The 26871-nt window shown below is 51.4% G+C and overlaps 1 protein-coding gene and 1 long non-coding RNA gene across 21 annotated transcripts in view; one reads left to right on the top strand and one right to left on the bottom strand.

Annotated features, from left to right (window-relative positions):
* The window catches only part of TMEM184B (transmembrane protein 184B), a 54454-nt gene that overhangs the window by 13428 nt on the left and 14155 nt on the right, over positions 1-26871 (bottom strand). For 13 of the 20 annotated variants that reach the window (XR_013398582.1, XR_013398581.1, XM_077948264.1 and 10 more), the window contains 2 exon segments: positions 14399-14648; positions 12600-12765 (listed from right to left, as the gene is read on the bottom strand). Coding sequence is in view for 18 of the 20 variants with exons in the window: in XM_077948261.1 (XP_077804387.1) it covers positions 12600-12765; positions 14399-14648 (416 nt within the window). In the remaining 2 variants the exon portion in view is untranslated. 20 annotated transcript variants of the gene reach the window in all.
* Positions 17165-25265, top strand: LOC144331721 (uncharacterized). Its single transcript, XR_013399091.1, has 3 exons — positions 17165-18845; positions 22905-24773; positions 25023-25265. It is a non-coding gene; the product is annotated as an uncharacterized LOC144331721 (long non-coding RNA).

Genomic DNA, 26871 nt, shown 5'->3' with positions numbered 1-26871 from the left:
CTGAAGCTCCTCCCTATATGTCTGTCCCCCAGCGCTGACTACGCCTTGTTGTGACTGTCCCTTTGCCCTTCACATACATACAGCAGAGGTATGCGATGTGTGTGAGCCTCTTTGGGTTCAGTTTCCTCATCTATCAAAGGGGATCACAGGAGCACCAACTTGGCAGGTGGCTGTGAAGCGTGAGCATCAAAGTGCTCAGAAGTGTGTCCGGGGCGCACTGTGCTGGGTGTTGGCTGTCACGACCATTACTGTCTATGTGCTGCCTGCAGGGCCAGGAGCCCTTGGACAGGGCTGAGGGCCGTGTGTACTGCCTGCCTGTGCTGGAGGCAGCTCAGGATGTCTCAGGACAGACGAGTCTCCACCAATCTCCAGATGACTCTTCACTAGCAAGAACTACGGAGCGAAGGGAAAGGGGTGGGCATTAAGCCAAATGTGGTATCAACCTGTCAGTAACCTCTGTTCAAAACCTCACAAGGCCAAGCACAATGACAGTGTCCATTCTAAGCCGGGTCCAGCTATATCATGACAGTTGTATTTTCTTTTTTGTTTGTCTGGGTTTTGTTTTTTATTTTTTTGAGACAGAGTCTCGCTCTGTTGCCCAGGCTGGAGTGCAGTGGCGCGACCTTGGCTCACTGCAACCTCCACCTCCAGGGTTCAAGCGATTCTCCTGCCTCAGCCTCCCAAGTAACTGGGATTACAGGCATGCGCCACCACACGCAGCTAATTTTGTATTTTTAGTAGAGACAGGGTTTCACCATGTTGGCCAGGGTGGTCTCGAACTTCCGACCTCAGGTGATCTGCCCACCTCAGCCTCCCAAAGTGCTGGGATTACAGGCGTGAGCCACCGTGCCCGGCCAACGGTTGCATTTTCTAAAGATTGCCACAGCCCGTGATGCTGACACCCCACCTCTGAGAGGTGGGGGTCCTGTACCCTCCCTTTGCATTTGGTGGACCTGAGTGACTAAAGCCAAAGTGATGTTTCATGACATCTGATGTAGGGGTTAGAAAAGGCCTCTTTCCTCTGGCTCTTCCTTGAGTGCCTATCCTTGCACCCAACCACCATGCAGGGGGGAAGCACGAGCTAGCCTTTGGAGACACTGCAGAGAGAGGCTCATGTGAGGGAACCGAGGCCTTCAGCTGACAGCCAGCATCAACTGCCAAGCACACAAGGGAGCAAGCCTTCAGGTGGTCTGCCCCGGCCTTCACACTCTCCTGCCAAAGCCCAGAGGTCACGGAGCAGGGACGAACTACCTCCCCCACGCCCAGTCCAAATTCTTGCCCTATAATATCCGTGAAGAAATTGGATGGTTGTTTTACACTTGTGTGTTTTGGCAGTAGGTATCTGCACAGCCATGGTAAGTGGAATACAGATAAAACCACAACTGAAGCTCCTGGGTCGTGCAGTGACCGCTCACGCCTGCATGCAACGGTACATTCTAGTCCCTCTGCTCACCCCAGAGGCAGACCCTGCTGAGATGCCGCCTGTTCTGTCCTGCAGCCCGCTGACTTCACTACCACCCCTCTCTGGGCTCTGCCTGATCCTTCTGGCACAAAAGCAGCATCAAGTAAGGTAAAGAGCCATGGGCCCTGGAGCCAGCCTGTCTTGGTGTGGACTGTGGTCCCACCCCTTAGGAGCTGTGTGGCCTCAGGCAAGTGTCTTAAGCGCTCCATGCCTGAATTTCCTCATTTGTAAGCGGGATAACTCCTTCCTTGGTGGGGTGAGGGGCTGTGAATGTGCAGAGCCTTAGATGAGCTGAGCGCACAGGCAAGAGTCCACGGTGTTGCCTACTGCTTTTTCCAGACCGTAAACTCCTTGCAGGTAGAATGCAGTCCTACCTCCAAAGACTACCGAGGGCCTGGCAGCTACAAACGCAATCAACACTGAAGGAAGGAACGGACAGACGTACATGTGCCATCTCCCCAGGGGAGCCTGCCATGACAACAGGCTCAGGCAGGGCAGGAGGGGACACCCCACTCTTACTCCAACACTGGAGGAGCTCCTCTCAGAGGCTAGCTCCAAGATCATCAGCTTTCCAGTCTCTAATGACAAAACCCTCCAGGGAAGCCACAGGGGTCCCAGGCCCATGAGCCCCCTCTATCTGGAAGCTCCCTCCCGGGCGAGCCCATCCCTGCAGTCCTCTCCCGAGAAAGGCCTGGCACCTGGGCTCATGTCCTTTCCTGCATCAAAACACACGTTAGCAGTCAGCACACTTTTGAATGACGTGGCCGGGGTCCATCCGTAACCGGCTCTGCATACAACTGATCAGAATTGTCAAATGTCATCGTCTCTCTCAGTTCAAGATTCTTGACCTTTTGGAGGTGCTCTGGGGCCAGCTAGTCTATAAAATACCAATTTACTGACAGCTCCTTTTAAAGAATCATTAGTGAGTCGATAATTGACTCCCTAATTCTTGGAGAAGATGAGACAGAATCTCCTTAGACGTGACGCAACCGGCCCAAGCTCGGCCCCACTGACCAACTAGACGCATCAGTTTCCCTCCTGGAAAGTACAGAGCCATGTGAACCACCACCTCCAGCATCCCAGCAAAAGTGTTTAAATGGAAAACTCAACACATCCCCTGGAAACAAACACAAAGATGTGTGCCCTGGATGTAAGAAGAGCGGAGAAGCTGAGGCGGGGCTGGAGGGAGGGTGCTTGGCCGGGAAGCTCACTGCCCACCGCCCTTCCCACCATGGCTCCAGTACCAGACCCCTGAAGAGGCCTCGGAGACACACAATGACTCTACACCTCCCTAAATATCCACCACAGCTGGTGTGCCAGGCTCTGTGCTAAGCCCTGGGGACTCCTAAATGATCAAGGAGCCCTCAGGCCAAGTCCAGAGGGCAGCAACCAGCATGAGGGACCAGACAGCCTCTCTCCTGGCCTGGACAATCAGGCTGTGGCTTCTCTGGAGGGTTTTGTCTTTGGAGACTGAAGAGTTGATGGCCTTGGGGCCAGCGTCTGGGAGGAACTCCTCCAGCATTGGAAAGAGAGTAGGCTGTCCATCCCCCACTCCCAAGCCCCCCCCCAGAACTTTCTGCCCCACTCTAGACACCAAATCTTAAACTACAGACAAATGCACACTATCAGGAGAGAAGGACCAGGATGAACACAAAACAAGGACTGTGCTAGGAATGAGAAGACATCAGGGGTCACTCTCTTAATAGACGTGACAAGCACCTTGTTCCCAGGGTCAGATGGGACTCCCAGGGGCAGATCCCAGGACTGCAGCTCAATATACTCAATATAAAAAACCATTTCCTTTTTTTTTTTTTTTTTTTCCTTTGATGCAGGGTCTCAGTCTGTTGCCCAGGCTGGAGTGCACAGATGCGATCATGGCTCGCTGTAGCCTTGACCTCCCAAGCTCAATCGATCCTCCCACCTCAGCCTCCTGAGTAGCTGGGACTACAGGTATGTGCCACCATGCCTGGCTAATTTTTGCTTTTTGGTTTTTTTGTAGAGACAGGGTTTCACCATGTTGTCCAGGCTGGTCTTGAACCCCTGGGCTCAAGTGATCTGCTGGTCTCAGCCTCCCAAAGTGCTGGGATTAAGGGCATGAGTCACTGCGCCTGGCCTATAAGAAACCATTTCTAACGGGTAGAGTCCAGAGATGGAAGTCGTGAGCTTGCTGCCAACAGAAGCAATCAGGCTGGGCCACCCCTCAGCAGACTTTCTAAAGGGGTCCCTTCCAAACCCGAGGCTCCAGGCTTCTCCCTCGTGACTTTCCTGTCCCTTGCGGATCCTGTTTATTCCTGTTTCTCGCCACCCCAAATGCTGCTTCTGACCTCTCCTCTACTGGCTTCTTTTGAATGGGCTTCTTTCCTATCGGCAGCTCCTTGAGTCTGGGTAGGAAGCTGTAGTACAAGAGACTGCTCCTGACCCAGCCTCTCAGCTGGCCCATGACCTAGTAACTGCTACAGAATCCAGCAGTTGTAAGGCTTTACATGTTCACACACCCCTCCAACAACCGCCACCCCATTCCCCCACAAGGATGGAGTTATCCCCACTTACAGATAAGGAAATTCAGGCACGGAGCACCTAAGACACTTGCCCCAAGAGCCCCTGGGCTTTGAGAAAAGACTCAGTACTTGCCCTCCCACGTTTCTGCATGCAGCTCCCAGGGTCAGGAGGCAGACACACTCATATAACTCACTATAACTTCAATGCACACTCGCTGTGCGCCTACTGTGTGCCACACACTGTGTGCAGAACCTCAATGGCCCTGGGCACACTGGGCCATTCTAAGCTCATCTCCTGTGCACACCTTCGGCGCCTAAAGCTGGCCTCATGGCCCAGCCCTCTGCTGCAGAGAAACACTCTGATTACTTGGAAAGACTGGGACATTCTGTATTTCAGATAACTGGAGATCGAGACCATCCTGGCTAACTCGGTGAAACCCCGTCTCTACTAAAAATACAAAAAATTAGCCGGGCATGGTGGCAGGCGCCTGTAGTCCCAGCTACTTGGGAGGCTGAGGCAGGAGAATGGCGTGAACCCGGGAGGCGGAGCTTGCAGTGAGCTGAGACCACGCCACGGCACTACAGCCTGGGCGACAGAGCGAGACTCCGTCTCAAAAAAAAGAAAATAGGGGCCTTAGAATGTTCTTCTGCCCCTTTTCAGTGATGGGTGATCATCCTGGACAAGAATGGGCACAATGTGTTGCAACCAAGGGGGCAGGGGTCTGCGTGGTACAAGTGACCCCAGACTTCAAGTTGTGCCAAATGGCTCCTCTTCTCCTCCCTATTGGTTTTTTTGTTTTGTTTTTTTTTTTGGTTTTTTTTTTTTTTTTGAGACAGAGTTTTGCTCTTGTTGCCCAGGCTGGAGTGTAATGGCACAATCTCAGCTCACCACAACCTCCACCTCCTGGGTTCAAGCAATTCTCCTACCTCAGCCTCCCAAGTAGCTGGGATTACAGGCATGTGCCACCACGCCGGGCTGATTTTGTATTTTTAGTAGAGACGGGGTTTCTCCATGTTGGCCAGGCTGGGCTCGAACTCCCGACCTCAGGTGATCCACCTGCCTTGGCCTCCCAAAGTGCTGGGATTACAGGTGTGAGCCACCGCACCTGGCCCCCTCGTGGCTTTTTGGTCCTCTGCTGATTCTGCTTATTCCTGCTTCTCGCCACCCCAAATGCTGTTTCTGACTTCTCTTCTACCGGCTTCTTCTGAATGTCTTTCTGCACTCGGATCTATCGAGTTCTTTTTTTTTTCTTTTCTTTTCTTTGTTTTTTTGAGACAGTCTCTCACTGTCGCCAGGCTGGAGAGCAGTGGTGCGATCTCGGCTCGCTGCAACCTCTGTCTTCTGGGTTCAAGTGATTCTCCTGCCTCAGCCTCCTGAGTAGCTGGGACTACAGGTGTGCACCACCATGCTCAGCTAATTTTTGTATTTTTAGTAGAGATGGGCTTTTACCATGTTGGCCAGGATGGTCTCAATCTCTTGACCTCATGATCCACCCGCCTCGGCCTCCCGAAGTGCTGGGATTACAGGCGTGAGTCACCATGCCCGGCCACTATTGGGGTCTCATAATCCTTGGCTCTATCTGTAAGAGCCCCGGCCAGCCAGTGCCCCGGCCAGCCCGGGAGTCCTTCTGGCAGCAAACTGGCCTGTGGCCCTCGTGTGGCCCTTGGCTGTGCTCACCCCAGTTGGACAGTGAATGAAGCATCATTCTCTGTTGCTTTCATGCATTCAAATCTCTTTCCCTAACAGGAGTTCACACTTTTCCAGGGGAGAAACTTGTCCCGTCCTCTCCTTTACCACGCTGGCAAAGAGCCCCAGGATTCAGAGACCCAGGTGTGAGTCTGGCCTTTGGCCATTACGATCTGGGTCACTCTGGACAAGATTCAGAGACTATTCAAAATTTTTTCACATTTGTAAAATGGGGATGATAATATATATACTCTGCCAGGTACTTGGGAGGTGAGAATGAGCTAACAGTGATGAAAAACACGTGGGAAAACTGTGAAATGCCACGCAAACATTCTTAACAAACAGCAACTGCATAAAGCGACATACGGACACTGTCTCCTGCCTCTGAACCCCAAGGCCCCGTGCCTCTGATCACAGAACTCCCCAGCGCTGCCTCAGAGTTGTCTTTACGGCCCACCCCCAACCCCACAATCAAACACTAAACGCACATGGGGGGTGGTTCCCACCCTGCCCCCATCTGCCTGCCACTGTACAACCTCTGGTGACGCATGCCAGTGCTATGAATTCCAGCCCTCGCAGACGGTACGTGGCACCAAGCTCTCTTCCAAGACTCAGCCCTCTCTCTGAGAACAGGAAGCACCAGTCACAAGTTCACAGGCTAAACATACACTTATCTCCATTATCCCCCTCCTCGCCCTCCTAACGCCACTGAAATGAGAAGGAATGAAGGTGGGGTGGGGAGCAAACCTTCAAGGACAAGGGGAATGGCAACAGCCAACTGACATCAACAAAGCTCTGAACGCCACATGCTCACCGCTACACGGTCACCGAGTGGCGGACAGTTAGCGGGGTGGGGGTGGGAGGCAGAGCCCTAGGAAACCTCAGCACTGCACATGCCAGGCAGCTCTGGAGGCTGTGGGTGAGGATACAGATGCAGAAGCTGGTTAAGTCTCCACGTGGAACCACTGGATTATAAGTTTCAACAAAGGCTGACATAGCTCCATCCTCAGAACACGGTCCAGCTGAGGGCCGTAATGGGACGACTAGGAGAAAATCCAAAGACTAAGCCTGAATATGAAGGGCAAGAGGTCCTCTCAGGTCTCTGCCACTCTGCACCGGTCACTCAGCCTGCTCAGTGTTTTGAGGCAGGAGATGAGAAATTACTCTTTATAGAAAGAGGTCCCAGAATTTAAAAAGCCTTCATTTGGTACCTGCCCCCATGCTGCATACAAATAGCCACGGAAACACCCCACACTCCATCACCCAATCAGGAGGCCCAGCAATTTTCTTTTTTTTCTGGAACAGGGAGAGAAAGGTCTTGCTCTGTTGCCAGGCTTGAGTGCAGTGGCATGATCACGGCTCAGTGCAGCCTCAAACTCCTGGGCTCCAGCCATCCTCCTGCCTCAGCCTCCTGAGTTGCTGGTATTTTCAGCCCCGTTCTTAAATATAAAAAATAGCCAAGGACACTGATATTTGAGGAGCGCTTCTAACAAGAAGGTCAAAGACCAAAGCGAACAAATAGATGAAAGGAACTCAAGAGATAGAGACAATGTAGGGAACAGAAGAAAACTGTGAACATCCCCAGCGACCAAAGAACAATACTCTCTCCTGTATCAAGAACAAGGCATCATAAAGAACAAGAATGGAGAGAGCTACTGACATTTTAAAACATGATAAAGGAAATAAAACATTCAATAGAAAAGCTCAAAGGTAAGATTTAAAAAAAAAAGAAAACAGAAAACAAAACAAAACAAAATTCCTGGAAAACAGTACCAAAAAAGAGCCAGAAAATTATAAAGAAAATTTGAGGCTCGGCCGGGCGCGGTGGCTCACGCCTGTAATCCCAGCACTTTGGGAGGCTGAGGCGCGCGGATCACGAGGTCAGGAGATCGAGACCATCCTGGCTAACACGGTGAAACCCCGTCTCTACTAAAACATACAAAAAACTAGCTGGGCGAGGTGGCGGGCGCCTGTAGTCCCAGCGACTCGGGAGGCTGAGGCAGGAGAATGGCGTAAACCCGGGAGGCGGAGCTTGCAGTGAGCTGAGATTCGGCCACTGCACTCCAGCCCGGGCGACACAGCAAGACTCCATCTCAAAAAAAAAAAAAAAGAAAGAAAATTTGAGGCTCAATCCGGAAGCATGAGGTGCTACTAACAGGAATTCCAGAAAGGGAGATTGGAAGAAAGTGGGGGGAAGAAATGATCAAAGAAACATACAGAAAGACTTCCCAGAACCTTAAGGCAGGAGCATCCACGCTGGAAGGGCCCGCCAGGTTGCTGAGCACAATGACTATCCCACCTCCTGTGAGATTTCAGGACTCTGGGGATTAAGACAAGATCCTAAATACAAAGAGGAGAGGGGAAAAAAAAGCAAAAAAAAAAAAAAAAAAAAGAGTGAAGCAGGTCACACACACACACAGGCACTAGGGATCGAATGCAGGAGACTTTCCAGAAATTACATCAGAATCTAAGACAGTGAAGACATGCCTTCAAAATTCAAAGGGAGAAGGATTTCCAACTTAGGATTGTATTTCCCTTGAATACCAGTCAAATAGAACAATATACTAAAGATATTTTCAGATTCCACAAAATAGACCTCCCATGCATTCTCTTTCTCAGGAAGCTGCTGGAAGATGTGCTCCAACCAGGCGGAGACAGCAAACCACGAACAAGGAGGAAACAGCCTCCACGGAACAGGTGACTCAGCACAGGAGAAGCAGTTTCCAGGCTGATGGTGAATGAAAGAGCCAGGGCAACAGCTGAGCAGCGGGAGCCTGGAAAGCAGGCATTCCTGACTGCACCACAGGGAGAAGGTTCCAGGAGAAACGCCATGGGGAAAATGGCAGAGCTCATGGATTCCTGGATTGGCCTGGCTTTACTGAGAGCAGGGCTGGTTTGGTTTTTGTTATGTTTTGTTTTTAAATTCAATTGAAGTATTTAGGAATAAACTAATGATAGGTATGTAGAAAACTGAGCAAACTAAAAGAAGGCAAGTAGTCACTGAAGCAAAAAACAAAAAGTTACACAGGAAAAGGAAATGGATAGAATGCGGTGGCTCATGCCTATAATCCCGGCACTCTGGGAGGCCAAGGCAGAAGGATCATTTGAGCCTAGGAGTTTGAGACCACCCTAGGCAACACAGTGAGACCTCATCTCTACAAAAAAAAAAAAAATTACTGGAGCATGGTGGCAGCACACACCTATGTGTGTCAGAACAAGACCTGTCTCTCAAACAAAGCCCTTCCACAACAGGAAGTCACTACGTATATAAAACTGAAAAATAACAACAAAAACCAGTATAAGCATATTTTTAGGTCATTCTAGGAAGAAAACAGCTGAAAGAGTTGAAAGTACAGTGAACTTCGGAGTGAGGAGTTAGAGGAGTTTTGTGTTTCAACCATATGCCTATATTACTTTAATAAACGTAAATTTTTTCAGTGTTTTTTAAAAGCAGAATTTTGTTAACAAATAAAAAAAGTGGCTGGGTGCAGTGGCTCATGCCTGTAATCCCAGCACTTTGGGAGGCCGAGGCGGGTGGATCACGAGGTCAGGAGATCGAGACCATCCTGGCAAACATGGTGGAAACCCTGTCTCTATTAAAAAATACAAAAACTTAGTCGGGCGTGGTGGCGGGCACCTGTAGTCCCAGCTACTCGGGAGGCTGAGGCAGGAGAATGGCGTAAACCCGGGAGGCGGAGCTTGCAGTGAGCCGAGATCGTGCCACTGCACTCTAGCCTGGGCGACAGAGTAAGACTCCGTCTCAAAAAAAAAAAAAAAAGAAAAAGAAAAAAAGCAAGGCCGGGCTTGCTGGGTCACACCTGTAATCCCAGCAGTTTGGGAGGCCGAGGTGGTGGGCGGATTGCCTGAGCTAGGAGTTTGAGACCAGCCTGGGCAACACGGTGAAACCCTGTCTCTATTAAAATACAAAAATAAAATTAGCCGGGTGTGGCGGCGTGCGCCTGTAGTCCCAACTACTTGGGATGCTGAGGCAGGAGAATAGCTTGAACCCGGGAGGCGGAGGTTGCAGTGAGCCAAGATCGCATCACTGCACTCCAGCCTGGGTGACAGAGCAAGACTCCATCTCAAAAAAAAAAAAAAAAAAAAAAAGAAGAAAGAAAGAAAGCAAATGACTGCAGTGCCCAGCTCTGAGTGAGCCCTCAGGAGAGGCTGGCTGGACCTGCAGAGTTCTCCAGCCCAGGCGAATCCCGCTCCTCCAGGGTCCTCCTGGCCCCTCTTGGGCACTTAGAAGGAAGGGTGGGAGGGGGAATACATGGGGGGACCTCTTTGAGTTTTAAGGGACTGCCCCATCACTGACTCTACAGAGGCAGCTGCAAGAGAGGGGCTAGGACGCAGAGCAGTGGTGCAGGGACAAGGCGAGGAGCAGGCCCCACTGCCTCTGATGCTGAAAGCTGGTGAACTCGGCCAGGCATGGTGGCTCACATCTATAATCCCCACGACTTTGGGAGGCTGAGGTGGGCAGATCACGAGGTCAAGAGAGTGACACCATCCTGGCCAACATGGTGAAACGCCGTCTCTACTAAAAATACAAAAATTAGCTGGGTGTGGTAGTGCACGCCTGTAGTCCCAGCCACTCGGGAGGCTGAGGCAGGAGAATCACTTGAACCTGGGAGGTGGAGGTTGCAGTGAGCTGAGATCGTACCACGGCACTCCAGCCTGGCAATGGTCTCAAAAAAAAAAAAAAAAAAAAAAAAAAAAAAAAGCTGGTGAACTCGGGGGCAGCCTGAACTTCACCGCAGCTGCTGTGCTGTTTGTAAACTCCCTGGGAGAGGCCAGGCCAAAGGGATAATCGCGTTGCTAGGAGATGTACTTCACAGGGCGGCCGACTTCCTGGAGGACCTCTCCCTGGGCTGGGAGGCAGGTCAGGGCAGGCGGGGCCTGAACAAAGAGGCTTCTGGAGCGAGGGGTGCCCGCCAGCCATCTGCTGCCGCCTCTGGGGCACAGAGTGAGGGTGAAGCGGAGGCTCCCCTGGCTGTGTGCCCCGCCTTCTGCCATGCGCCCGTCTTCGGGGTCCTGCCGAGAAGAGAGCCCACACTTGTCCCCCGACCACACAGGAGAGGCCGCCTTGGCAGGGAACAGCTTTGTGCTTCTGAAGGAACAGGTGGACAGAGGCTGCCCCTGGGTACCCATGCGAGGCTGGCAGCTGAATGGAAGAGGATTCTCAGCCCCACCCTTCGCCAATTCCAGCCTTTATGGTGCCCCAGGGACCCAGAGGTTTCCCTGGAGACTTGGCTGCTTCCAGGAACATCAGACACGAGAGCCCCAGTTAAGCCCTGAGCAGGTCCCCACCTGGCCTCAGCATTCTCACCTGGAAGGACAGGACGGAACGCCAGCCTGCGAGGAGGGAACATGGGAAGTTACTGAGTTGCTGGGAGTGAGTGGCAGGGAACAGACGGATGGAAAGGAGGGACCCCACGCAGAGCAGAAGAGCTTCCCAGGCCAGGGACATGGCACACATCAAGCCCTTGAGGCTGGGAAGCACCTGCCTGATGTGGCCGCAGTTGGGGGTGGGCAGGCAGAAATATGACAGCCTGGGGTGCAATATCCTCCTGTTCAGCAACTTCACTTTCTTGCCAAACCTAAAGGCATCTCCTGTGCCCTATGAGTTCTCAGGGATACACAAGGTTCAACGTAGACAAGAAGAGAGACTCCAGCGCTTGGGGGATGAGCATGCCTCACCCCAATATCCACAGAGTACAGGCCTGGGGCAGCACCTTCCAGGTCAGGGAAACAGACAACCGGGCATGGCCAGAGCTGCTCAGCCTGAGATGAGAAAAACCACATCCAGTCACTTTATCTAAAACCAGCAGCACAGGTGTGGGTAGGAGACAGGAAACCTCACACTCTGAGAATGGCATGAGTATCAATGTAGGGGTCCTTTTTTTTTTTTTTTTTTTTTTTTGAGACGGAGTTTTGCTCTTGTTGCCCAGGCTGGAGTGAAATGGCACAATCTCGGCTCACCACAACTTCAGACTCCTGGGTTCAAGCAATTCTCCTGCCTCAGTCTCCTGAGTAGCTGGAATTACAGGCGTGCACCACCATGCCCAGATAATTTTGCATTTTTAGTAGAGACGGGGTTTCTCCATGTTAGTCAGGCTGGTCTCAAACTCCCAACCTCAGGTGATCTGCCCGCCTCGGCCTCCCAAAGTAATGGATTACAGGTGTGAGCCACTGCACCCGGCCCAGTGTAGGGGTCTTGAATTGAGGAACCCCTCCTCTCCATTCCTGCTGGCCTGTCCAGGGCAGACCTGGGCATCGCTGGCCTCTGATGGAGGAGGAATGCCTGGGACCTGCCCAAGACAGGTCAGAGGCCAGCTCCCGTGACAGCAGCATCCTGGTCTCCTTGTGGTGACTGTTTAGGGGCCACAGACTCCCTCAGGGCAGCAGGGGTGAGGCTGGCTTTTCCTCTTTCCAGCTCCTGGCCTGTGGTCAGAGCTCAGGACAGGAGCAGGTGATGTCTCCACTCCACATCCAGAACCAAGTCCCCGAAAGGAATCGAGTCTTCTTCCTGGGTGGCGCAGTAGGGCACCCACTCATGGGACAAAGCCCTCAGAATTAAGACCCATGGGGACAGATGCCCAGCCCTGCCACTGACATGCCAGGGATCCCTGGATTGGTCCCTACCCAACTGCACCTGGGACCACCTGGGGTCTCTACAAACAGACCACTTGCTTACTGCCTCCACCCTGCCTGAGATGCTGGCATTGAAAAACGAGACCCAGGTGGAGGGTCCCTGCTTCAGGCACCTGTGAGGTGAGACTGTGGCTGCATGTGCTGTTACCTGTCAATTTGGGACAGAAACCCTGTAGCAGGTAAAGAAGCCAGGGATGTGTCAAGACAGTCCTCGTGAGGCCCCTCGGGGAGGAATGTGGGGAGAGGGGCTCCCAGCCTCCCGGCCCCCAGCCGGCCCTCCCCACTCCACCCCCATCCTCACCCTCGTAGCAGTCTCGGACGGTGCCGAAGTACACGTAGTATTGGTCGTTGGTGAAGAAGAGGAGGCTGAGCCAGGAGTCAAAGGCGTAGATGGGCACGATGAAGAGGATGCGTACGATGTAGCGCTGCTCGTTGGGGCAGCTGTAGCAGCGCAGGTGCATGTAGATCTGGGGGCAGAGGTGCGGGGTCAGCAGGTGACCCTCCTGTCCGCAGGAACAGGAGGACAGGTGGGCTTCCAGCTCTGCCACCCTGTGACCCGATGCACGGGACCTACCCAAGCCTCAGAGCCCTGCTCTGCAAAAAGGGGATGACAAGACTTGCCTCCCAAGGCCATTGTGAGACTCAGACCAGCGGGCGTGCACAAGGCTCGTGGAGTGCATGCAGCAGTGCTCGCGGGACGGTCTTGCAGGTGCAGGTGGCGGTGAGCCCACACCCCAGACCACAGGAGGGCCAGGGACGAGGATGGAAATCCAGTTTCCACAAGCTCCCCAGGGGACCTCACGCACAGGCAGCTCTGGGCCATCAGTGTGTGCCCTTTCCCTCTGCCTCACTCCAGCTGTGACTGTGGCAGCACTGAGCTAAATCACTGCCATCTGGGTTGCAGCCCTGCCCCATCCCTTAACTTATGGCAAGACAGACCGGGCCCTCACTCTATGGCAGGTGGACACACTTCCTGGCTGAGTGGCTGCAGGGATGTCCTCAGGCTGTGCCTCCTCCTCCCATCTGGTAAACAGAGGCAGCACTGCCTACCTCACCAGGAAGTTAGAAGAATGAATGCTACTTTTAGGAAGCAGAGGAAAAAAGTAAAAGCTACACACAAATGCCAAGAGCTGCTCTACCACGGTCCTCAGTCCCGGCAGCCCCTGGGTGTCTCGTCCCAGCTCTCATGACATCACACTTGGCCCAGCTGAGACCTGGGCTGGGGAGGAAAAGAACAAAATATTCTCCATCTGCTATGGGCCAAAAGCCTTGGACGCAAATGGGTTCTAAAAGGGATGGGGACGCAGGGCATCTGGCAAGGGGTTGACTGGGGAACACGAGCGGACTCGCCCTGCCCCTCTCCACTGGACCACCCTCAAACCTCTGCAGGCTGCCAAGGCCAGTCCCCGCCCACATCAGCCTCCTCTGGGGCCACGAGTACAGGCAGACAGGAGACTTGACTTCTATCCCAGTCTGCCACCAACTTCCAAGTGACCGGGCTAGTTCCTCTTCCCCTCCCCTTCTGGCTCTCCATTTTCTCATCTGCAAAGCGGTCCCTGTCCCTGTGCTCCTGCGGTTCTAGGCTCTCTGTCACTTAGGTTCGACACGAGACTAGTTCCAGCCAATGGAAGGTGAACAGTGACGAGTGTCGCCTCTGGATGGAGGTGGTTAAATATCCAGAGTGCCTTCACACACTCCCTGCTGCCAGCTGTCAGATGGGCGACGCTTGATGCCAGAGTCACACGTCGGAACCTGTGCTGCATACTGGGCCCTGGGACGTGGGCAAGAAGGCGACTTCTTGGCGCATGCCTGTAGTCCCAGCTACTCGGGAGGCTGAGGCAAGAGAATTGTTCCAACCCAGGAGGCAGAGGTTGCAGTGAGCAAAGATTGCACCACTGCACTCCAGCCTGGGTGACAGAGTGAGACTCTGCCTCAAAAAAAACCAAAAAACAAAAAACAAGTAGACTTCTATCAAGGGAAGCCTCTGATAACACAGGGCTTACCTACTACTGCAGCACAGCCTGGCCTAGCCTAACTCACACTCTGTTGGGCCAGGAACCTTTTGGACCCTTCTAGAGGCCCCCTGCCAGGCTTGGGTACCTGGTGGCATGTGATGAGCAGGGCCGTCCACACGAAGAAGCCAGAGATGGCCTGAGCGGCAGTTGTCATCAGGAACACAGGCTGCTCCATGGCAGTGGGGCTGCCCTCGGGGATCACGGAGACGCTGGGCGAGGCTGCTGCAGTCGTGGGCGACGCTGGATCTGGGGCCAGCACAGCCCCCCTCACTGTCATGGTGCCCAGCAGCAGGAGGCTCCCTGAGGGAAACCCTTGCAGTAAGTGACAAGCTAGCCTAGAGAGAAGAAATTGCAATGTGAGTCTTCTCCTAGGGCAAGTGGCAGCGTTGCAAAGAATCTTCCAGGTCTCTCCACCCACCTCCTGACCACGTCTGTATTGACCCCAACCATCACCCTGTCCCAGCCAGCCTCTCCCCTGGATTGATGCAACAGGCCACTGACCAGTTTCTCTGCTTCTGCCCTTGCCTCTAATGACCAGTCCCCACTCAGCAGGCTTGTGAGTCTTCCAAGGATTAGCCAGACCAGGCTGCCCCTGCTCAAAACTCTCCAATACCTCCCAGCTCCCCTGGAGTAAAAACTATAGTCCTCGCAACAGCCCCAAGGACTCGATAAGACCTCCTGGCTTCTATGATCTCAGCTCCTACAGTTCCCACTTCCATCTTCAGTTGCAGCCACGCTGGCCTCTTTGCTGTTCCTTGAACATACTAAGCCTGCTTCTGCCACAGGGCCTTTGCACTAGCTGTCTCTGCTTAGCCACACAGCTCCCTCCCACCGTTCCTTTAGGTCTCTACCTTGGCCACCATGAAAACATGTCAGCCTCTCCCAGGCCGGGCATGCCTGACTCCCTGCTTTCCTTTCTTTTCCTCCAGAGCACGCATTACATCGACACCACCCGACTAACTCGATTCACTCATGTATTTATTAACTGTTCCCCCTACCCCACCTAGAACACAGGCTCCTTGGGGACAGCAGCTCTGTTTGGGACTATATAGGCAGCACTGGGAACCGTGGGCACACAACAGACATTTGGGAACTTCCTGCTGGGCCTGAACATCTTTATACCCCGGAGCCAGTAAAACCACTTACTGCTGAGGCCTCCTCCGAGGGCTTGTGTGCGTTCTTCGCCATTTCTCCCCCTTAACGGCTGACCCACTCCCCCACCATCTGGCTGTGCTGTTTTGGAGACTCTGTGGCTCCTCCCCAATCTGTGCACTCTAAACTCTCATCTTTTAAGCCAGCCCATGTGCCACCCCTCCTGAAAGTCTGCCTGCACACCTTCTCCAGTTCTGAGACTTCCAGCCATTCTGCATCCTCGAACATGCGGGTCTGTCACCGCTCACGTGTTCATCCTCCTGCCTACTCTTTGAGGCAAGATCCCACACCCCCAGCCCACTTATAATACTTAACTTTATTATTATTATTATTATTTTGAGACAGGGTCTCACTCTGTGGCCCAGGCTGGAGTGCAATGGTACAATCTCGGCTCCCTGCAGCTTCCACCTCCTGAGCTCAAGTAATCCTCCTGCCTTAGCCTTCTGAGTAGCTGGGATTACAAGCGTGCACCACCACACCTGGTTAATTTTCTAATTTTTTTGTGGAGATGGGGTCTCCCTATGTTGCCCAGGTTGGTCTTGAATTTCTGGCCTCAAGCAATCCTCCTGCCTCATCCTCCCAAAACGCTGGGATTATAGGCGTGAGCCACCGTGCCTGGCCTATCTACGGATTTTCACTGCTTGTTTCCAAAAATGTGAGGTGCCTCACAGTGAAACAAAGAATACTGGGTGGAGCCCTCATGAATGAGATTAGTGTCCTCATAAAAGGAACCGCAGGGAGCTGCCACGCCCCTTCTACCACAAGAGGACACAGGGAGAAGGCACCATCTATGAACCAAAAAGTGAGCCCTCTCCACACACTGAATCTGCCAGCACCTCGATCTTGGACTTCCCAGCCTCCAGAACTGCGAGGAAGGAGGCAGTCGATTTATGGGATTTTGTCATAGCGGCTCAAGAAGACTAAGGCAGGAGCCTGGCCGCATCCTCTACCCACAGCCCTGATGGGGTGTCCCTTTCAGTACAGCCACCTGCTGAAAGGCTGGTCAATGCCATCCAACAAACACCTCTGCCCAAATCACCAACTATGGCAATAACCTGCAATGCCACCAGAGGAATACCCGACGATTTTAAAAGATGCAAAGTGCCGTGTGTGGGCACTGCGGAAAGAGCCTGGCTGGAGCGTGAACACCAGCTCCCCCGCCAACCAGCCATGTGGGTTCCCTGCTCCAAAAACTAGCTCAGAAAATGAGCCAACCCCAACCCCGACCATCTCGGTCTGAACAGAGGTCACTCTAGATGATCTCATGGTCCCTTTCAAATCCACAGGCTGGTATTCAAGTCAGAATATCCTGACACCAACGGAGGTTTCCCTGGGCCTTCCCAGGTGCAGCAGCCTGCAGCCCGGCCCCGTGATGCAGAGGATCTTGCGTCCGCTGTCTGTCTGCACTGCCCGCCTGCACCCCGGGCTCCTCGCCAACGGCCGCAGCATCTCCACCACCATGTTGGCTCTTAGCTGTAAGTGTGCACTCTAGGAGAGCCCTTTACATTTCTATTTTCCCACACATACATGATCTCTTAACACACCAATCGAGACACGAATCCAGATTAAAACTCAAAACTGGAGAAGGCGTCTATATAAAGAAATTCAAAAATGGAGAAGGTGTCTATATATAAAGACTGGTGGCAAGCTCTGAAAAAGAGACACAGTGACAAGTCCAAGAATAGCTCCTGTAAGTATGGTTGCAAAACTGAAAACCAGCGCCAGAAATATTTCTTGAAAAAGACTTGGGTTGTAAACCATCATCTTTGTCTATCATCTCAAATTAAATGAATAGACATGGGGAATTGTGGGGGGACCAGAGGAAGTACAAATACGCCTAAATCTTCACCTTCCAAGCAAGGTGCGGGGTGATGTCGAAGGCTGTTTTGTTCATGACTAAGGGCAGTGTTGAGAAGCCTCCAGCTTGGACTCCCAGGCAGAGGGGCAACCCCAGGGAGCAGACCCGAGCCAGGGCTGGGATCTGGGTGAAGGCTGCAGGCCAGCTTCCTCCTGCGGCTCTGCTCACTCACATGCACATGTCCACCTGGCGTTCAGGGCCCCTTCACGTTCTTCATGTAGGTTGTTTATTTCACAAGAGGAAATGCACCCAGAGATGTGGGTGACTTACCCCCAAATCAGAGCCGGGACTCAAAGCCAGGTCCTATCAACACATTGTCTCCCCACCTCCTACAAAGTGGGGGGACCTAGCTGAGCCACCCCTCCTGCTCCAGAGCCTCCTAACAAGACATGGCCATGCCCATCCTCCCACAGCCTCCAGACTCTTCTAGCAGGAGGCAGGCAGGTCCCCCAGGGCGGAGGAGAAGCCACCATGGCTGGGAGTGTTTCTGCAGCCCAACTCATGCTGGCCACGTTTCTGCACCGGGGCCAATTCATCAACAACGTATTTTACTCTTGGGCAACCCCAGTGGTTTACAAAGCATTTCCCCAAACATTATCTCATGTATTTTCTCAAGGCAACTTTGAAGTAAGTAACATTATCTCCATCTTAGAGATGAAGAAAACGATGCAGAACTTGGTTTTATAGCCACCCAGGGTGGCAACGATTCAAGGGTTTTCATAATTCCCCAAAATACTTAAAGCAATATTCTGGCTTATAGACGCATGGTCCCCAACACTCAAGACAGCAGGTGCAGGCAGCTGCTTGAAGGCCCAGAGCTCACCTTGTTCCCTGGACCCAAGGCAGCAGACGGAGGCTGTCAAATGTACTCCCAAGCCAGTGACCACAAGGCCAGACTCTGCAAACTGTTCAGTGTGTTGGGGCTGGGGCAGGGTGGGCACTGGGATCTGACCCTTTCACACTTTGTATAGGCACTGACTGGGAAGCTGCCTGCCCAGATCCCACAGGCAAGCAGGATGTTCACCTGGCATAGCCTGTGGACCTTGGGGAAGCACGCACAATGCCGTCTGATGCAGCCTCTTTACTCCCGTGGGCAAAGGGGTGGGGAATGACTCCATCCATGTCTCCCCTTTTCCAATGCAGTCCACACAAACAGATGAGTCTCAGAATTTCAGCTGCTCTGACAGGACCCCATTATCTTGTTTTTATTGTTTTGTTTTGTTTTTTTTGAGACAGAGTCTTGCTCTGTTGCTCAGGCTGGAGTGCAATGGCATGATCACAGCTAACTGCAGCCTTGACCTCCCTAGGCCCAAGTGATCCTCCCACCTCAGTCTCCCAAGCAGCTGGGACCACAGGCATGTGCCACCATGCCCAACAATTTTTTTTTTTTTTTTTTTGAGACAGGGCTTTGCTCTGTTGCCCAGGCTGGAGTACAGTGGTGTGATCTTAGCTCACTGCAACCTCTGCCTCCTGGGGTCAAGCCATCCTCCCACCTCAGCCTCCCAAGTAGCTGGGACTACAGGTGTGAGCCACCATGCCCGGCTAATTTTTGTTATTTTTTTGTAGAGATGGGGTTTTACGACATTACTCATGCTGGTCTCGAGCTCCTGGACTCAAATGATCCTGCCATCTTGGCCTCCCAAAGTGCTGGGATTACAGGCATAAGCCACCACAACTGTCTCCCATTATTTCCCTAATTGACCAAGTGTTAAACTTCTGCCAGGAACATGACAGAGGGCCCTAAGGGAAGATGCTGAAATCATCTTTTTAACAAGTCCTGAGGCCTCTGGACTCCATGCTAGGCACCGACACACCCAGCCCCAGCCTTTAAGATGCTCCATGCTGCTCTTCGTGCCTGCTCTACGCCACAGGCAGGAGTGACCTGGAGGCCTCTTCCCCTTGCACTGCTGAGAGGTGAGTGTCCAGCACTACAGGAGCCTAGAGCAAGCATCGGGCTTGGCCAGGCTGGGGAGGGGGTCAGGGAAGGCTTCCACCTGGTGGGGACATAACCAGGCTTATGCTTTGAGTCACCCAACAGGACTCCCACTAGATTCCACCACGTGCAACCTGCGTGGTTACTTCTCTCTGAGCCTCAGTTTCTCCATTATAACATTTCAGGGGAACTACATAATTGACAAGGGACAGTTTTAGGTTACAGAAGTCCCATTAATAAATGGAGACAGGCCGGGCACGGTGGCTCAAGCCTGTAATCCTAGCACTTTGGGAGGCCGAGACGGGTGGATCACGAGGTCAGATCGAGACCATCCTGGCTAACACGGTGAAACCCCGTCTCTACTAAAAAAAAAATACAAAAAAACTAGCCGGGCGAGGTGGCGGGCGCCTGTAGTCCCAGCTACTCCGGAGGCTGAGGCAGGAGAATGGCTTGAACCCGGGAGGCGGAGCTTGCAGTGAGCTGAGATCCGGTCACTGCGCTCCAGCCTGGGCGACAGAGCGAGACTCCGTCTCAAAAAAAAAAAAAAAAAAAGAATGCTCAAAAAGCTCCAGGGGCCAGGCACGGTGGTTCACACCTGTAATCCCAGCACTTTGGAAGGCCAAGGTGGACAGATCACCGGAGCTCAGGAGATCGAGAACAGCCTGGCCAACATGGTGAAACCCTGTCTCTACTAAAAATAAAAAAATTAGCTAGGCATGGTGGCGGGCGTCTGTAATCCCAGCTACTCAGGAGGCTGAGGCAGCAGAATCGCTTGAACTGGGGAGGCAGAGGTTGCGGTGAGCCGAGATCATGCCATTGCACTCCAGCCCCTAGGGGACAGAGCGAGACTCTGTCTCAAAAAAAAAAAAACAAAACAAAGAAGCACCATGGTAAAAAGAAAACCAAACAATCCCACTTGAAAACAGTCAAAAGATACAGACAGACATCTCAGTAAAGAAGAGATACACAGTAAATCAGCACATGAGGCCGGGTGCAGTGGCTCACACCTGTAATCCCAAAACTTTGAGGGGCTGAGACAAGTGGATCAATTGAGGCCAGGAGTTCAAGACCAGTCTGGCCAACATGGCAAAACCCTGTCTCTACTAAAAATACAAGAATTAGCTGGGTATGGTGGTACACGTCTGTAATCCCAGCTACTCGGGAAGCTGAGGCAGAATAATTGCTTGAACCTGGGAGGTGGATGTTGCAGTGAGCTGAGATTGCGCCACTGCAATCCAGCCTGGGCGACAGAGCGAGACTCCATCTCAAAAAAAAAAAAAAGGCCGGGCACAGTGGCTCACACCTGTAATCCCAGCACTTTGGGAGGCCGAGGCGGGTGAATCACGAGATCAGGAGATGGAGACTATCCTGGCTAACATAGTGAAACCCCATCTCTACTAAAAATACGAAAAGAAATTAGCCGGGTGCGGTGGCAGGCGCCTGTAGTTCCAGCTACTTGGGAGGCTGAGGCAGGAGAATGGCGTGAACCCGGGAGGCAGAGCTTGCAGTGAGTGGAGATGGCGCCACTGCACTCCAGGCTGGGCGACAGAGCGAGACTCCCATCGCAAAAAAAGAGAGTTAAACATCATTAGCCATTAAGGAAATGCAAACTGAAAAACTGAAAACACCTCACATCCCATACCTGGGTACCAAAAAATATATATCATATACCTATAAAACAAAAAATACTGACAATATCAAATGCTGACAAGGATGCAGAGAAACCTGGTCTCCCAAACATTGCTGGTGGGAAGATAAAATGGTACAGCCACCATGGAAAACAAGTAGTTTGGCAGTTTCTTTTTTTTTTTTTTTTTTTTTTTTGAGACACAGCCTTGCTCTGTCGCCCAGGCTAGAGTGCAGTGGCGCCATCTCGGCTCACTGCAACCTCTACTTCCCAGGTTCAAGCACTTCTCTGCCTCAGTCTCCTGAGTAGCTGGGATTACAGGTGCCTGCCACCACGGCCAGCTTATTTTTTTTGTATTTTTAGTAGTGATGGGGTTTCACCATCTTGGCCAGGCTGGTCTTGAACTCCTGACCTTGTGATCCATCCGCCTCAGCCTCCCAAAGTGCTGGGATTACAGGCGTGAGCCACCACACCCGACCCCGGCAGTTTCTTATAAAACTAACATGCATTTACTACACAACCCAGTAATCACTGTGGACATTTATTCTATAGGAATGAAAACGTATATTCACACAAAAACCTGTACACAAATGTTCACGGCAGCCATATTTGGAATCATCAAAACCTGGAAAGAGGCCGGGCGCGGTGGCTCAAGCCTGTAATCCCAGCACTTTGGGAGGCCGAGGCGGGCGGATCACAAGGTCAGGAGATCGAGACCACAGTGAAACCCCGTCTCTACTAAAAATACAAAAAAATTAGCCGGGCGCGGTGGCGGGCGCCTGTAGTCCCAGCTACTCAGGAGGCTGAGGCAGGAGAATGGCGGGAACCCGGGAGGCGGAGCTTGCAGTGAGCCGAGATCGCGCCACTGCACTCCAGCCTGGGCAACAGCGTGAGACTCCGTCTCAAAAAAAAAAAAAAAAAACCTGGAAAGAACCCATGTCCTTCAACAGGCAAAGGGTTAAACAAACTCTGGTACATCCAGAGCATGGAACAGTACCCAGCAAGAAAAAAAGAACAAATGACTGACACATGCAAGTGATCTAGATGGATCTCAGGGCATTACATTTTGTGAAACCAGCCAATCTCAAAAGGTCGCACACTGCATGATCCATTTACGTAACATTCTCAAAATGACAAAGCTGTAAAGACGGAGCATGGTGTAGTAGTTGGCAGAGGACAGTGACGATGATGGGTGGGGGATGTGCGAATTTAAAGGGGTAACAAGGGAGTTCCTTCCAGGTGATGAAATAGTTTGTATCTTGATAGTGGTGGTGGTTACACGAATCTGCATGTGATAAAACTGAATAGAACTACACATACACCCTACATGAAAAACACAGAAAACTGAATGAATAAGGTCTGTACTTCAGTTAATAATACTGTTGGGCTGGGTATGGTGGCTCACACCTGTAATCCCAGCATTTTGGGAGGCCAAGGTGGGTGGATCATCTGAGGTGGGGAGTTTGAGACCAGCTTGACCAACATGGAGAAACCCCGTCTCTACTAAAAATACAAAAATTTGCCCAGGGGACCTTTTTGTTTTGTTTTGTTTTGTTTTTTGGATTTGGGGTCTCACTCTGTCACCCAGACTGGAGTGCAGTGGCACGATTTTCAACTCACTGCAACCTCCGCCTCCTGGGTTCAAGCAATTCTCCTGCCTCAGCCTCCCAAGTAGCTGGGACTACAGGCACCCGCCACCATGCCCGGCTAATTTTTGTATTTTTAGTAGAGATGGGGTTTCACCTTATTGGCCAGGCTGGTCCCTTGGACAGGGTGGTCTCAAACTCCTGACCTCATGATCCTCCCACCTCAGCCTCCCAAAGTGCTGGGATTACAAGCGTAAGCCACCATGCCCAGCCAACAAATCTTATTGATCGCTTTTCTACAAGATAACCAATAAATCTCTGACACAGACTGAGTCCCTCCCCATCTTACTACAGATTTCACAGAAAAATCTGTTTTCTATTGTCTAAAGTTTTTTATTATGGAAAATTTCAAACATACAAAGCTGGAACAAATAGTGTAATGAATTTTTCCACTTCTCTGTCACCGAGCTTTAACGGTTAGCAACATTGCACAATCTTGTTGCATCTTTCCCTGTCCCCCAGATGTAATGTTAAATACTTCGGTATGCATCTGTACTTGATAAAGACTTTTTAAACTATTTTGAAATAATCGTAGGCTCACAGGAAATTGCAAAAATAGAATCTAGGGTCCTGTATGCCCTTCACCCAGCTTCCTCAAAGGGTGACGTCTAGTCTAGCTGTAGTACAGTATCAAAGCCCGGAAGTGGACATTAATAGTTTTTTTTTTTTTTTTTTTTTTTTTTTGAGATGGAGTTTCGCTCTTGTTGCCCAGGCTGGAATGCAATGGCGCAATCTTGGCTCACGGCGACCTCCACCTCTGAGATTCAAGCGATTCTTCTGCCTCAGCCTCCCGAGTAGCTGGGATTACTGGCACGCACCAAAACAACATGTCTGTCACTGATTTTAAAAAGAAAAAAAAATTCTCTCATAGCTGAACTCCTAAAAAACTACGTAACAATTTTCTAGTCCATTAAAAATTATCCAAAGCATTTCGGTGGGTTTTGGACTCGCTTGTTAAGAATTTTAAAATAAAATACCTTCCATTTCGTTTACAAAAACATGTGATTGGCATCAGGGAGGATGGAAATGTACTGGCCAAATTTCAACAAATCCTTTGCATACTCAGTGGACGGGATGGAAAAATGAGTAACCCGATTTAGAAAGAAAGCCAAGGATGTGTCTGTTCCGTGTGCAGCTTCCTGTCCCAGACAGGATCTTTTGCAGGGAAAGCAGCCATTAAAACCCAGTCTCTAAACAAGCTGAACGTGAAGCCAGACCTTCCAAACGCTCTCTCACTGAGCACAAAAGTGCGCACCCCAAAAAATGACCCTGTGTATGAACTCAGGAGGTTTTTGTACCATCAACAAAGTAAAAATTTTCTTTATTACATCTTTAGCTTGGCCTTTGGTTTCTGTTTTTGGTGTAGGTTTTATCACGTACACAGTGAAACAGTAAAGTTATACATATGTATACTTATTGTAACATACACTTATAATTACACCAATATCCACATATTGGGATGCATGCTCAAGAGGTTTTGTTCCGGTTTCTTTTTTACTGACAGGGCTGTGTGATCCCAAGGAAGTTTGGAGAGCAGTGCTGTAGTGATGGGCGAAGGTCCAAGGCTTCCTAATGGCTGCTGCTATTCCCCTCTCCTCTGCAATCTCTCTGCCTCTCCGCCCTTCCCCAGACAAGGCCCCCTGGCTCAGTTCCAGGCTGCAGATCAGACAGAAAATAAAGTCAAGGACCCCTTCCTCCCCCACATACAGCCTACCTGCCAGTGAATGCAGTCTCCACACCTGTCTCTCATTCACACGCCACCCAGCAGGTGGCAAAGAGGCCAAGCCACGTAGTCTGCACTTTGTCCCAGGCTCTGAGATAGGGAACTGAGTTGGAACCTCAGTGCTGCCACCTGAGCTGGGCCTCAGACAGGTGACTGGACATCTCTCACTATCTTTCTTGGGGAGAAGAGTCCAGATGCACTGTCCTGTAGCTAAGGCTTTCGGACTAAATGGATTTAAAAATTTACAATTTTTCCAATTTTTTTTTTTTTTTTTTAGAATAAGTCTCGCTCTGTCACCCAGGCTGGAGTGCAGAGGAACAATCTCGGCTCACTGCAACCTCCGCCTCCCAGATTCAAGCGATTCTCCTGCCTCAGCCTTCCTAGTAGCTGGGATTACAGGCATGAGCCACCATGCCTGGCTAATTTTTGTATTTTTAGTAGAGATGGGGGGTTTCACCATGTTGGCAGGGCTAGTCTTGAACTCCTGACCTCAAGTGATCCACCCACCTCAGTCTCCCAAAGTGCTGGGATTATAGGCATGAGCCACCGTGTCCGGCCGAATTTTTCAGATTTTAGAAAGGATTATGCTGCTAGACACAGTGACACTCCTGGAAGGGTGGCTGCAGCATCCCAAAAGCAAACATACAGTACTTTCATAGGAAAACATACTGTTAGTCACCCTAGGTAAGATATTTTTAGGCCGGGCGCGGTGGCTCAAGCCTGTAATCCCAGCACTTTGGGAGGCCGAGACGGGTGGATCACGAGGTCAGGAGATCGAGACCATCCTGGCTAACCCGGTGAAACCTTGTCTCTACTTAAAAAAATACAAAAAACTAGCCGGGCGAGGTGGCGGGCGCCTGTAGTCCCAGCTACTCGGGAGGCTGAGGCAGGAGAATGGCGTGAACCCGGGAGGCGAAGCTTGCAGTGAGCTGAGATCCGGCCATTGCACTCCAGCCTGGGCGACAGAGCGAGACTCCGTCTCAAAAAAAAAAAAAAAAAAAAAAAAAAAAAGATATTTTTAAAGGCCATAATTAGTATCACATCAATTCAGGTCAGATTTTTGCAGCAGAAATTAGTCTGCTGCAGACTTAGGAAGAACCTTTGGGACTTCTGAGCGTTCTGGATTCTAGAACAGCAGAGAAGGGGATGTGGGCCTGGACCGTCCTCCAGAACTGTAGGGAGGCTGATGAGGAAGCAGACATCGAGTGTGGTTTATTTTTATGCTTATTTTCAACTGTAATGATATCCCTCCTCCCAAGCTGAAATCCACTGAGAATGTGGCAGGAGCTGGCCGTGGGACCCGAAGTCTCACTTCTCCCAAGACTGCCCCACCTCCCTCCTCTTCCAGGAAAGACGTCTTCCGCTGGCCCCCCATCAGAGACATCCTCCTTTCTCCGATAAGCTACGCAGCTATGTCATCACTGAACTTGGCCACCTGCCTTGGAGTTTATTTCAGGAGCATCGCACCATCTCACCCAGATTCTATCGTCAGAGTCACTTTAACTCATGTTTGAGGGACACCTTACTGCTGCTATCCCCTCCGCCCATGGATTTTATTATGCGCTGTGTGGTGGGCTGCAGAATAATCCCCCAAAGATGCTGACATCCTAACCCCCAGAGCCTGTGAACATGCTACCTTACATGGCAAAAGGGACTTTGCAGAAGTGACTGAGTTAAGGGTCCTGAAATAAGAGATTATCCTGAATAATCTGGGTGGGCCCATGTCATCACAAGGGTCCTCGTAGGAGGAACACAGGAGACAGCGAGCGAGAAGAGGGCAGTGTGACACAGGAAGCAGAGAGAAGAGAGTGGAGGCTGCTACGCTGCTGCCCTTGCAGATGGCAGAAGGGACCACAAGCCACAGATGCAGGTGGCTTCTAGGAGCTGGAAAAGGCAGGGAAATAATTCTCCCCCAGAGCCTCCAGAAGGAGCACAGCTCTACCAACACCTCGATTTTAGCCCAGTGAAACACATTCTGGACCTCTGACCTCTAAAACTGTAAGATAATTAATGTGTGTGTATGTGCGTTTTATTGGTTTTTCTTATTGTAAGTAATCTATAATCTGTGTTTGTTTTGTTTCGTTTTTGAGAGGGAGTCTCACTCTGTGGCCCAGGCTGGAGTGCAGTGATGCAATCTCGGCTCACTGCAACCTCCGCCTCCCAGGTTTAAGCGCTTCTCCCGCCTCAGCCTCCAGAGTAGCTGGGGTTACAGGTGCCTGCCACTACGCCTAATTTTTTTTTCTTTGTTTTTTAGACAGAGTCTCACTCTGTCACCCAGGCTGGAGTGCAGTGGCACGATCCTGGCTCACTGCAACCTCCACCTCCCAGGTTCAAGCGATTCTCCTGCCTGAGCCTCCCGAGTAACTGGGACTACAGGTGTGTGCCACCACGCCCCGCTAATTTTTGTATTCTTAGTAGAGACAGGGTTTCACCATATTGGTCAGGCTGATCTTGAACTCTTGACCTCGTGATCCGCCCACCTCAGCCTCCCAAAGTGCTGGGATTACAGGCGTGAGCCACCATACCCGGCCAAACACCTGGCTAATTTTTTATATTTTTGGTAGAGACAGGGTTTCATTATGTTGGCCAGGCTGGTCTCGAACTCCTGACCTCAAGTGA

The sequence above is a fragment of the Macaca mulatta genome, chromosome 10 (assembly GCF_049350105.2).
Source record: "Macaca mulatta isolate MMU2019108-1 chromosome 10, T2T-MMU8v2.0, whole genome shotgun sequence".
NCBI lineage: Eukaryota > Metazoa > Chordata > Mammalia > Primates > Cercopithecidae > Macaca > Macaca mulatta.
The sequence above is the reverse complement of the archived record's forward strand: the minus strand, read 5'-3'. Positions and strand labels throughout refer to the sequence as shown.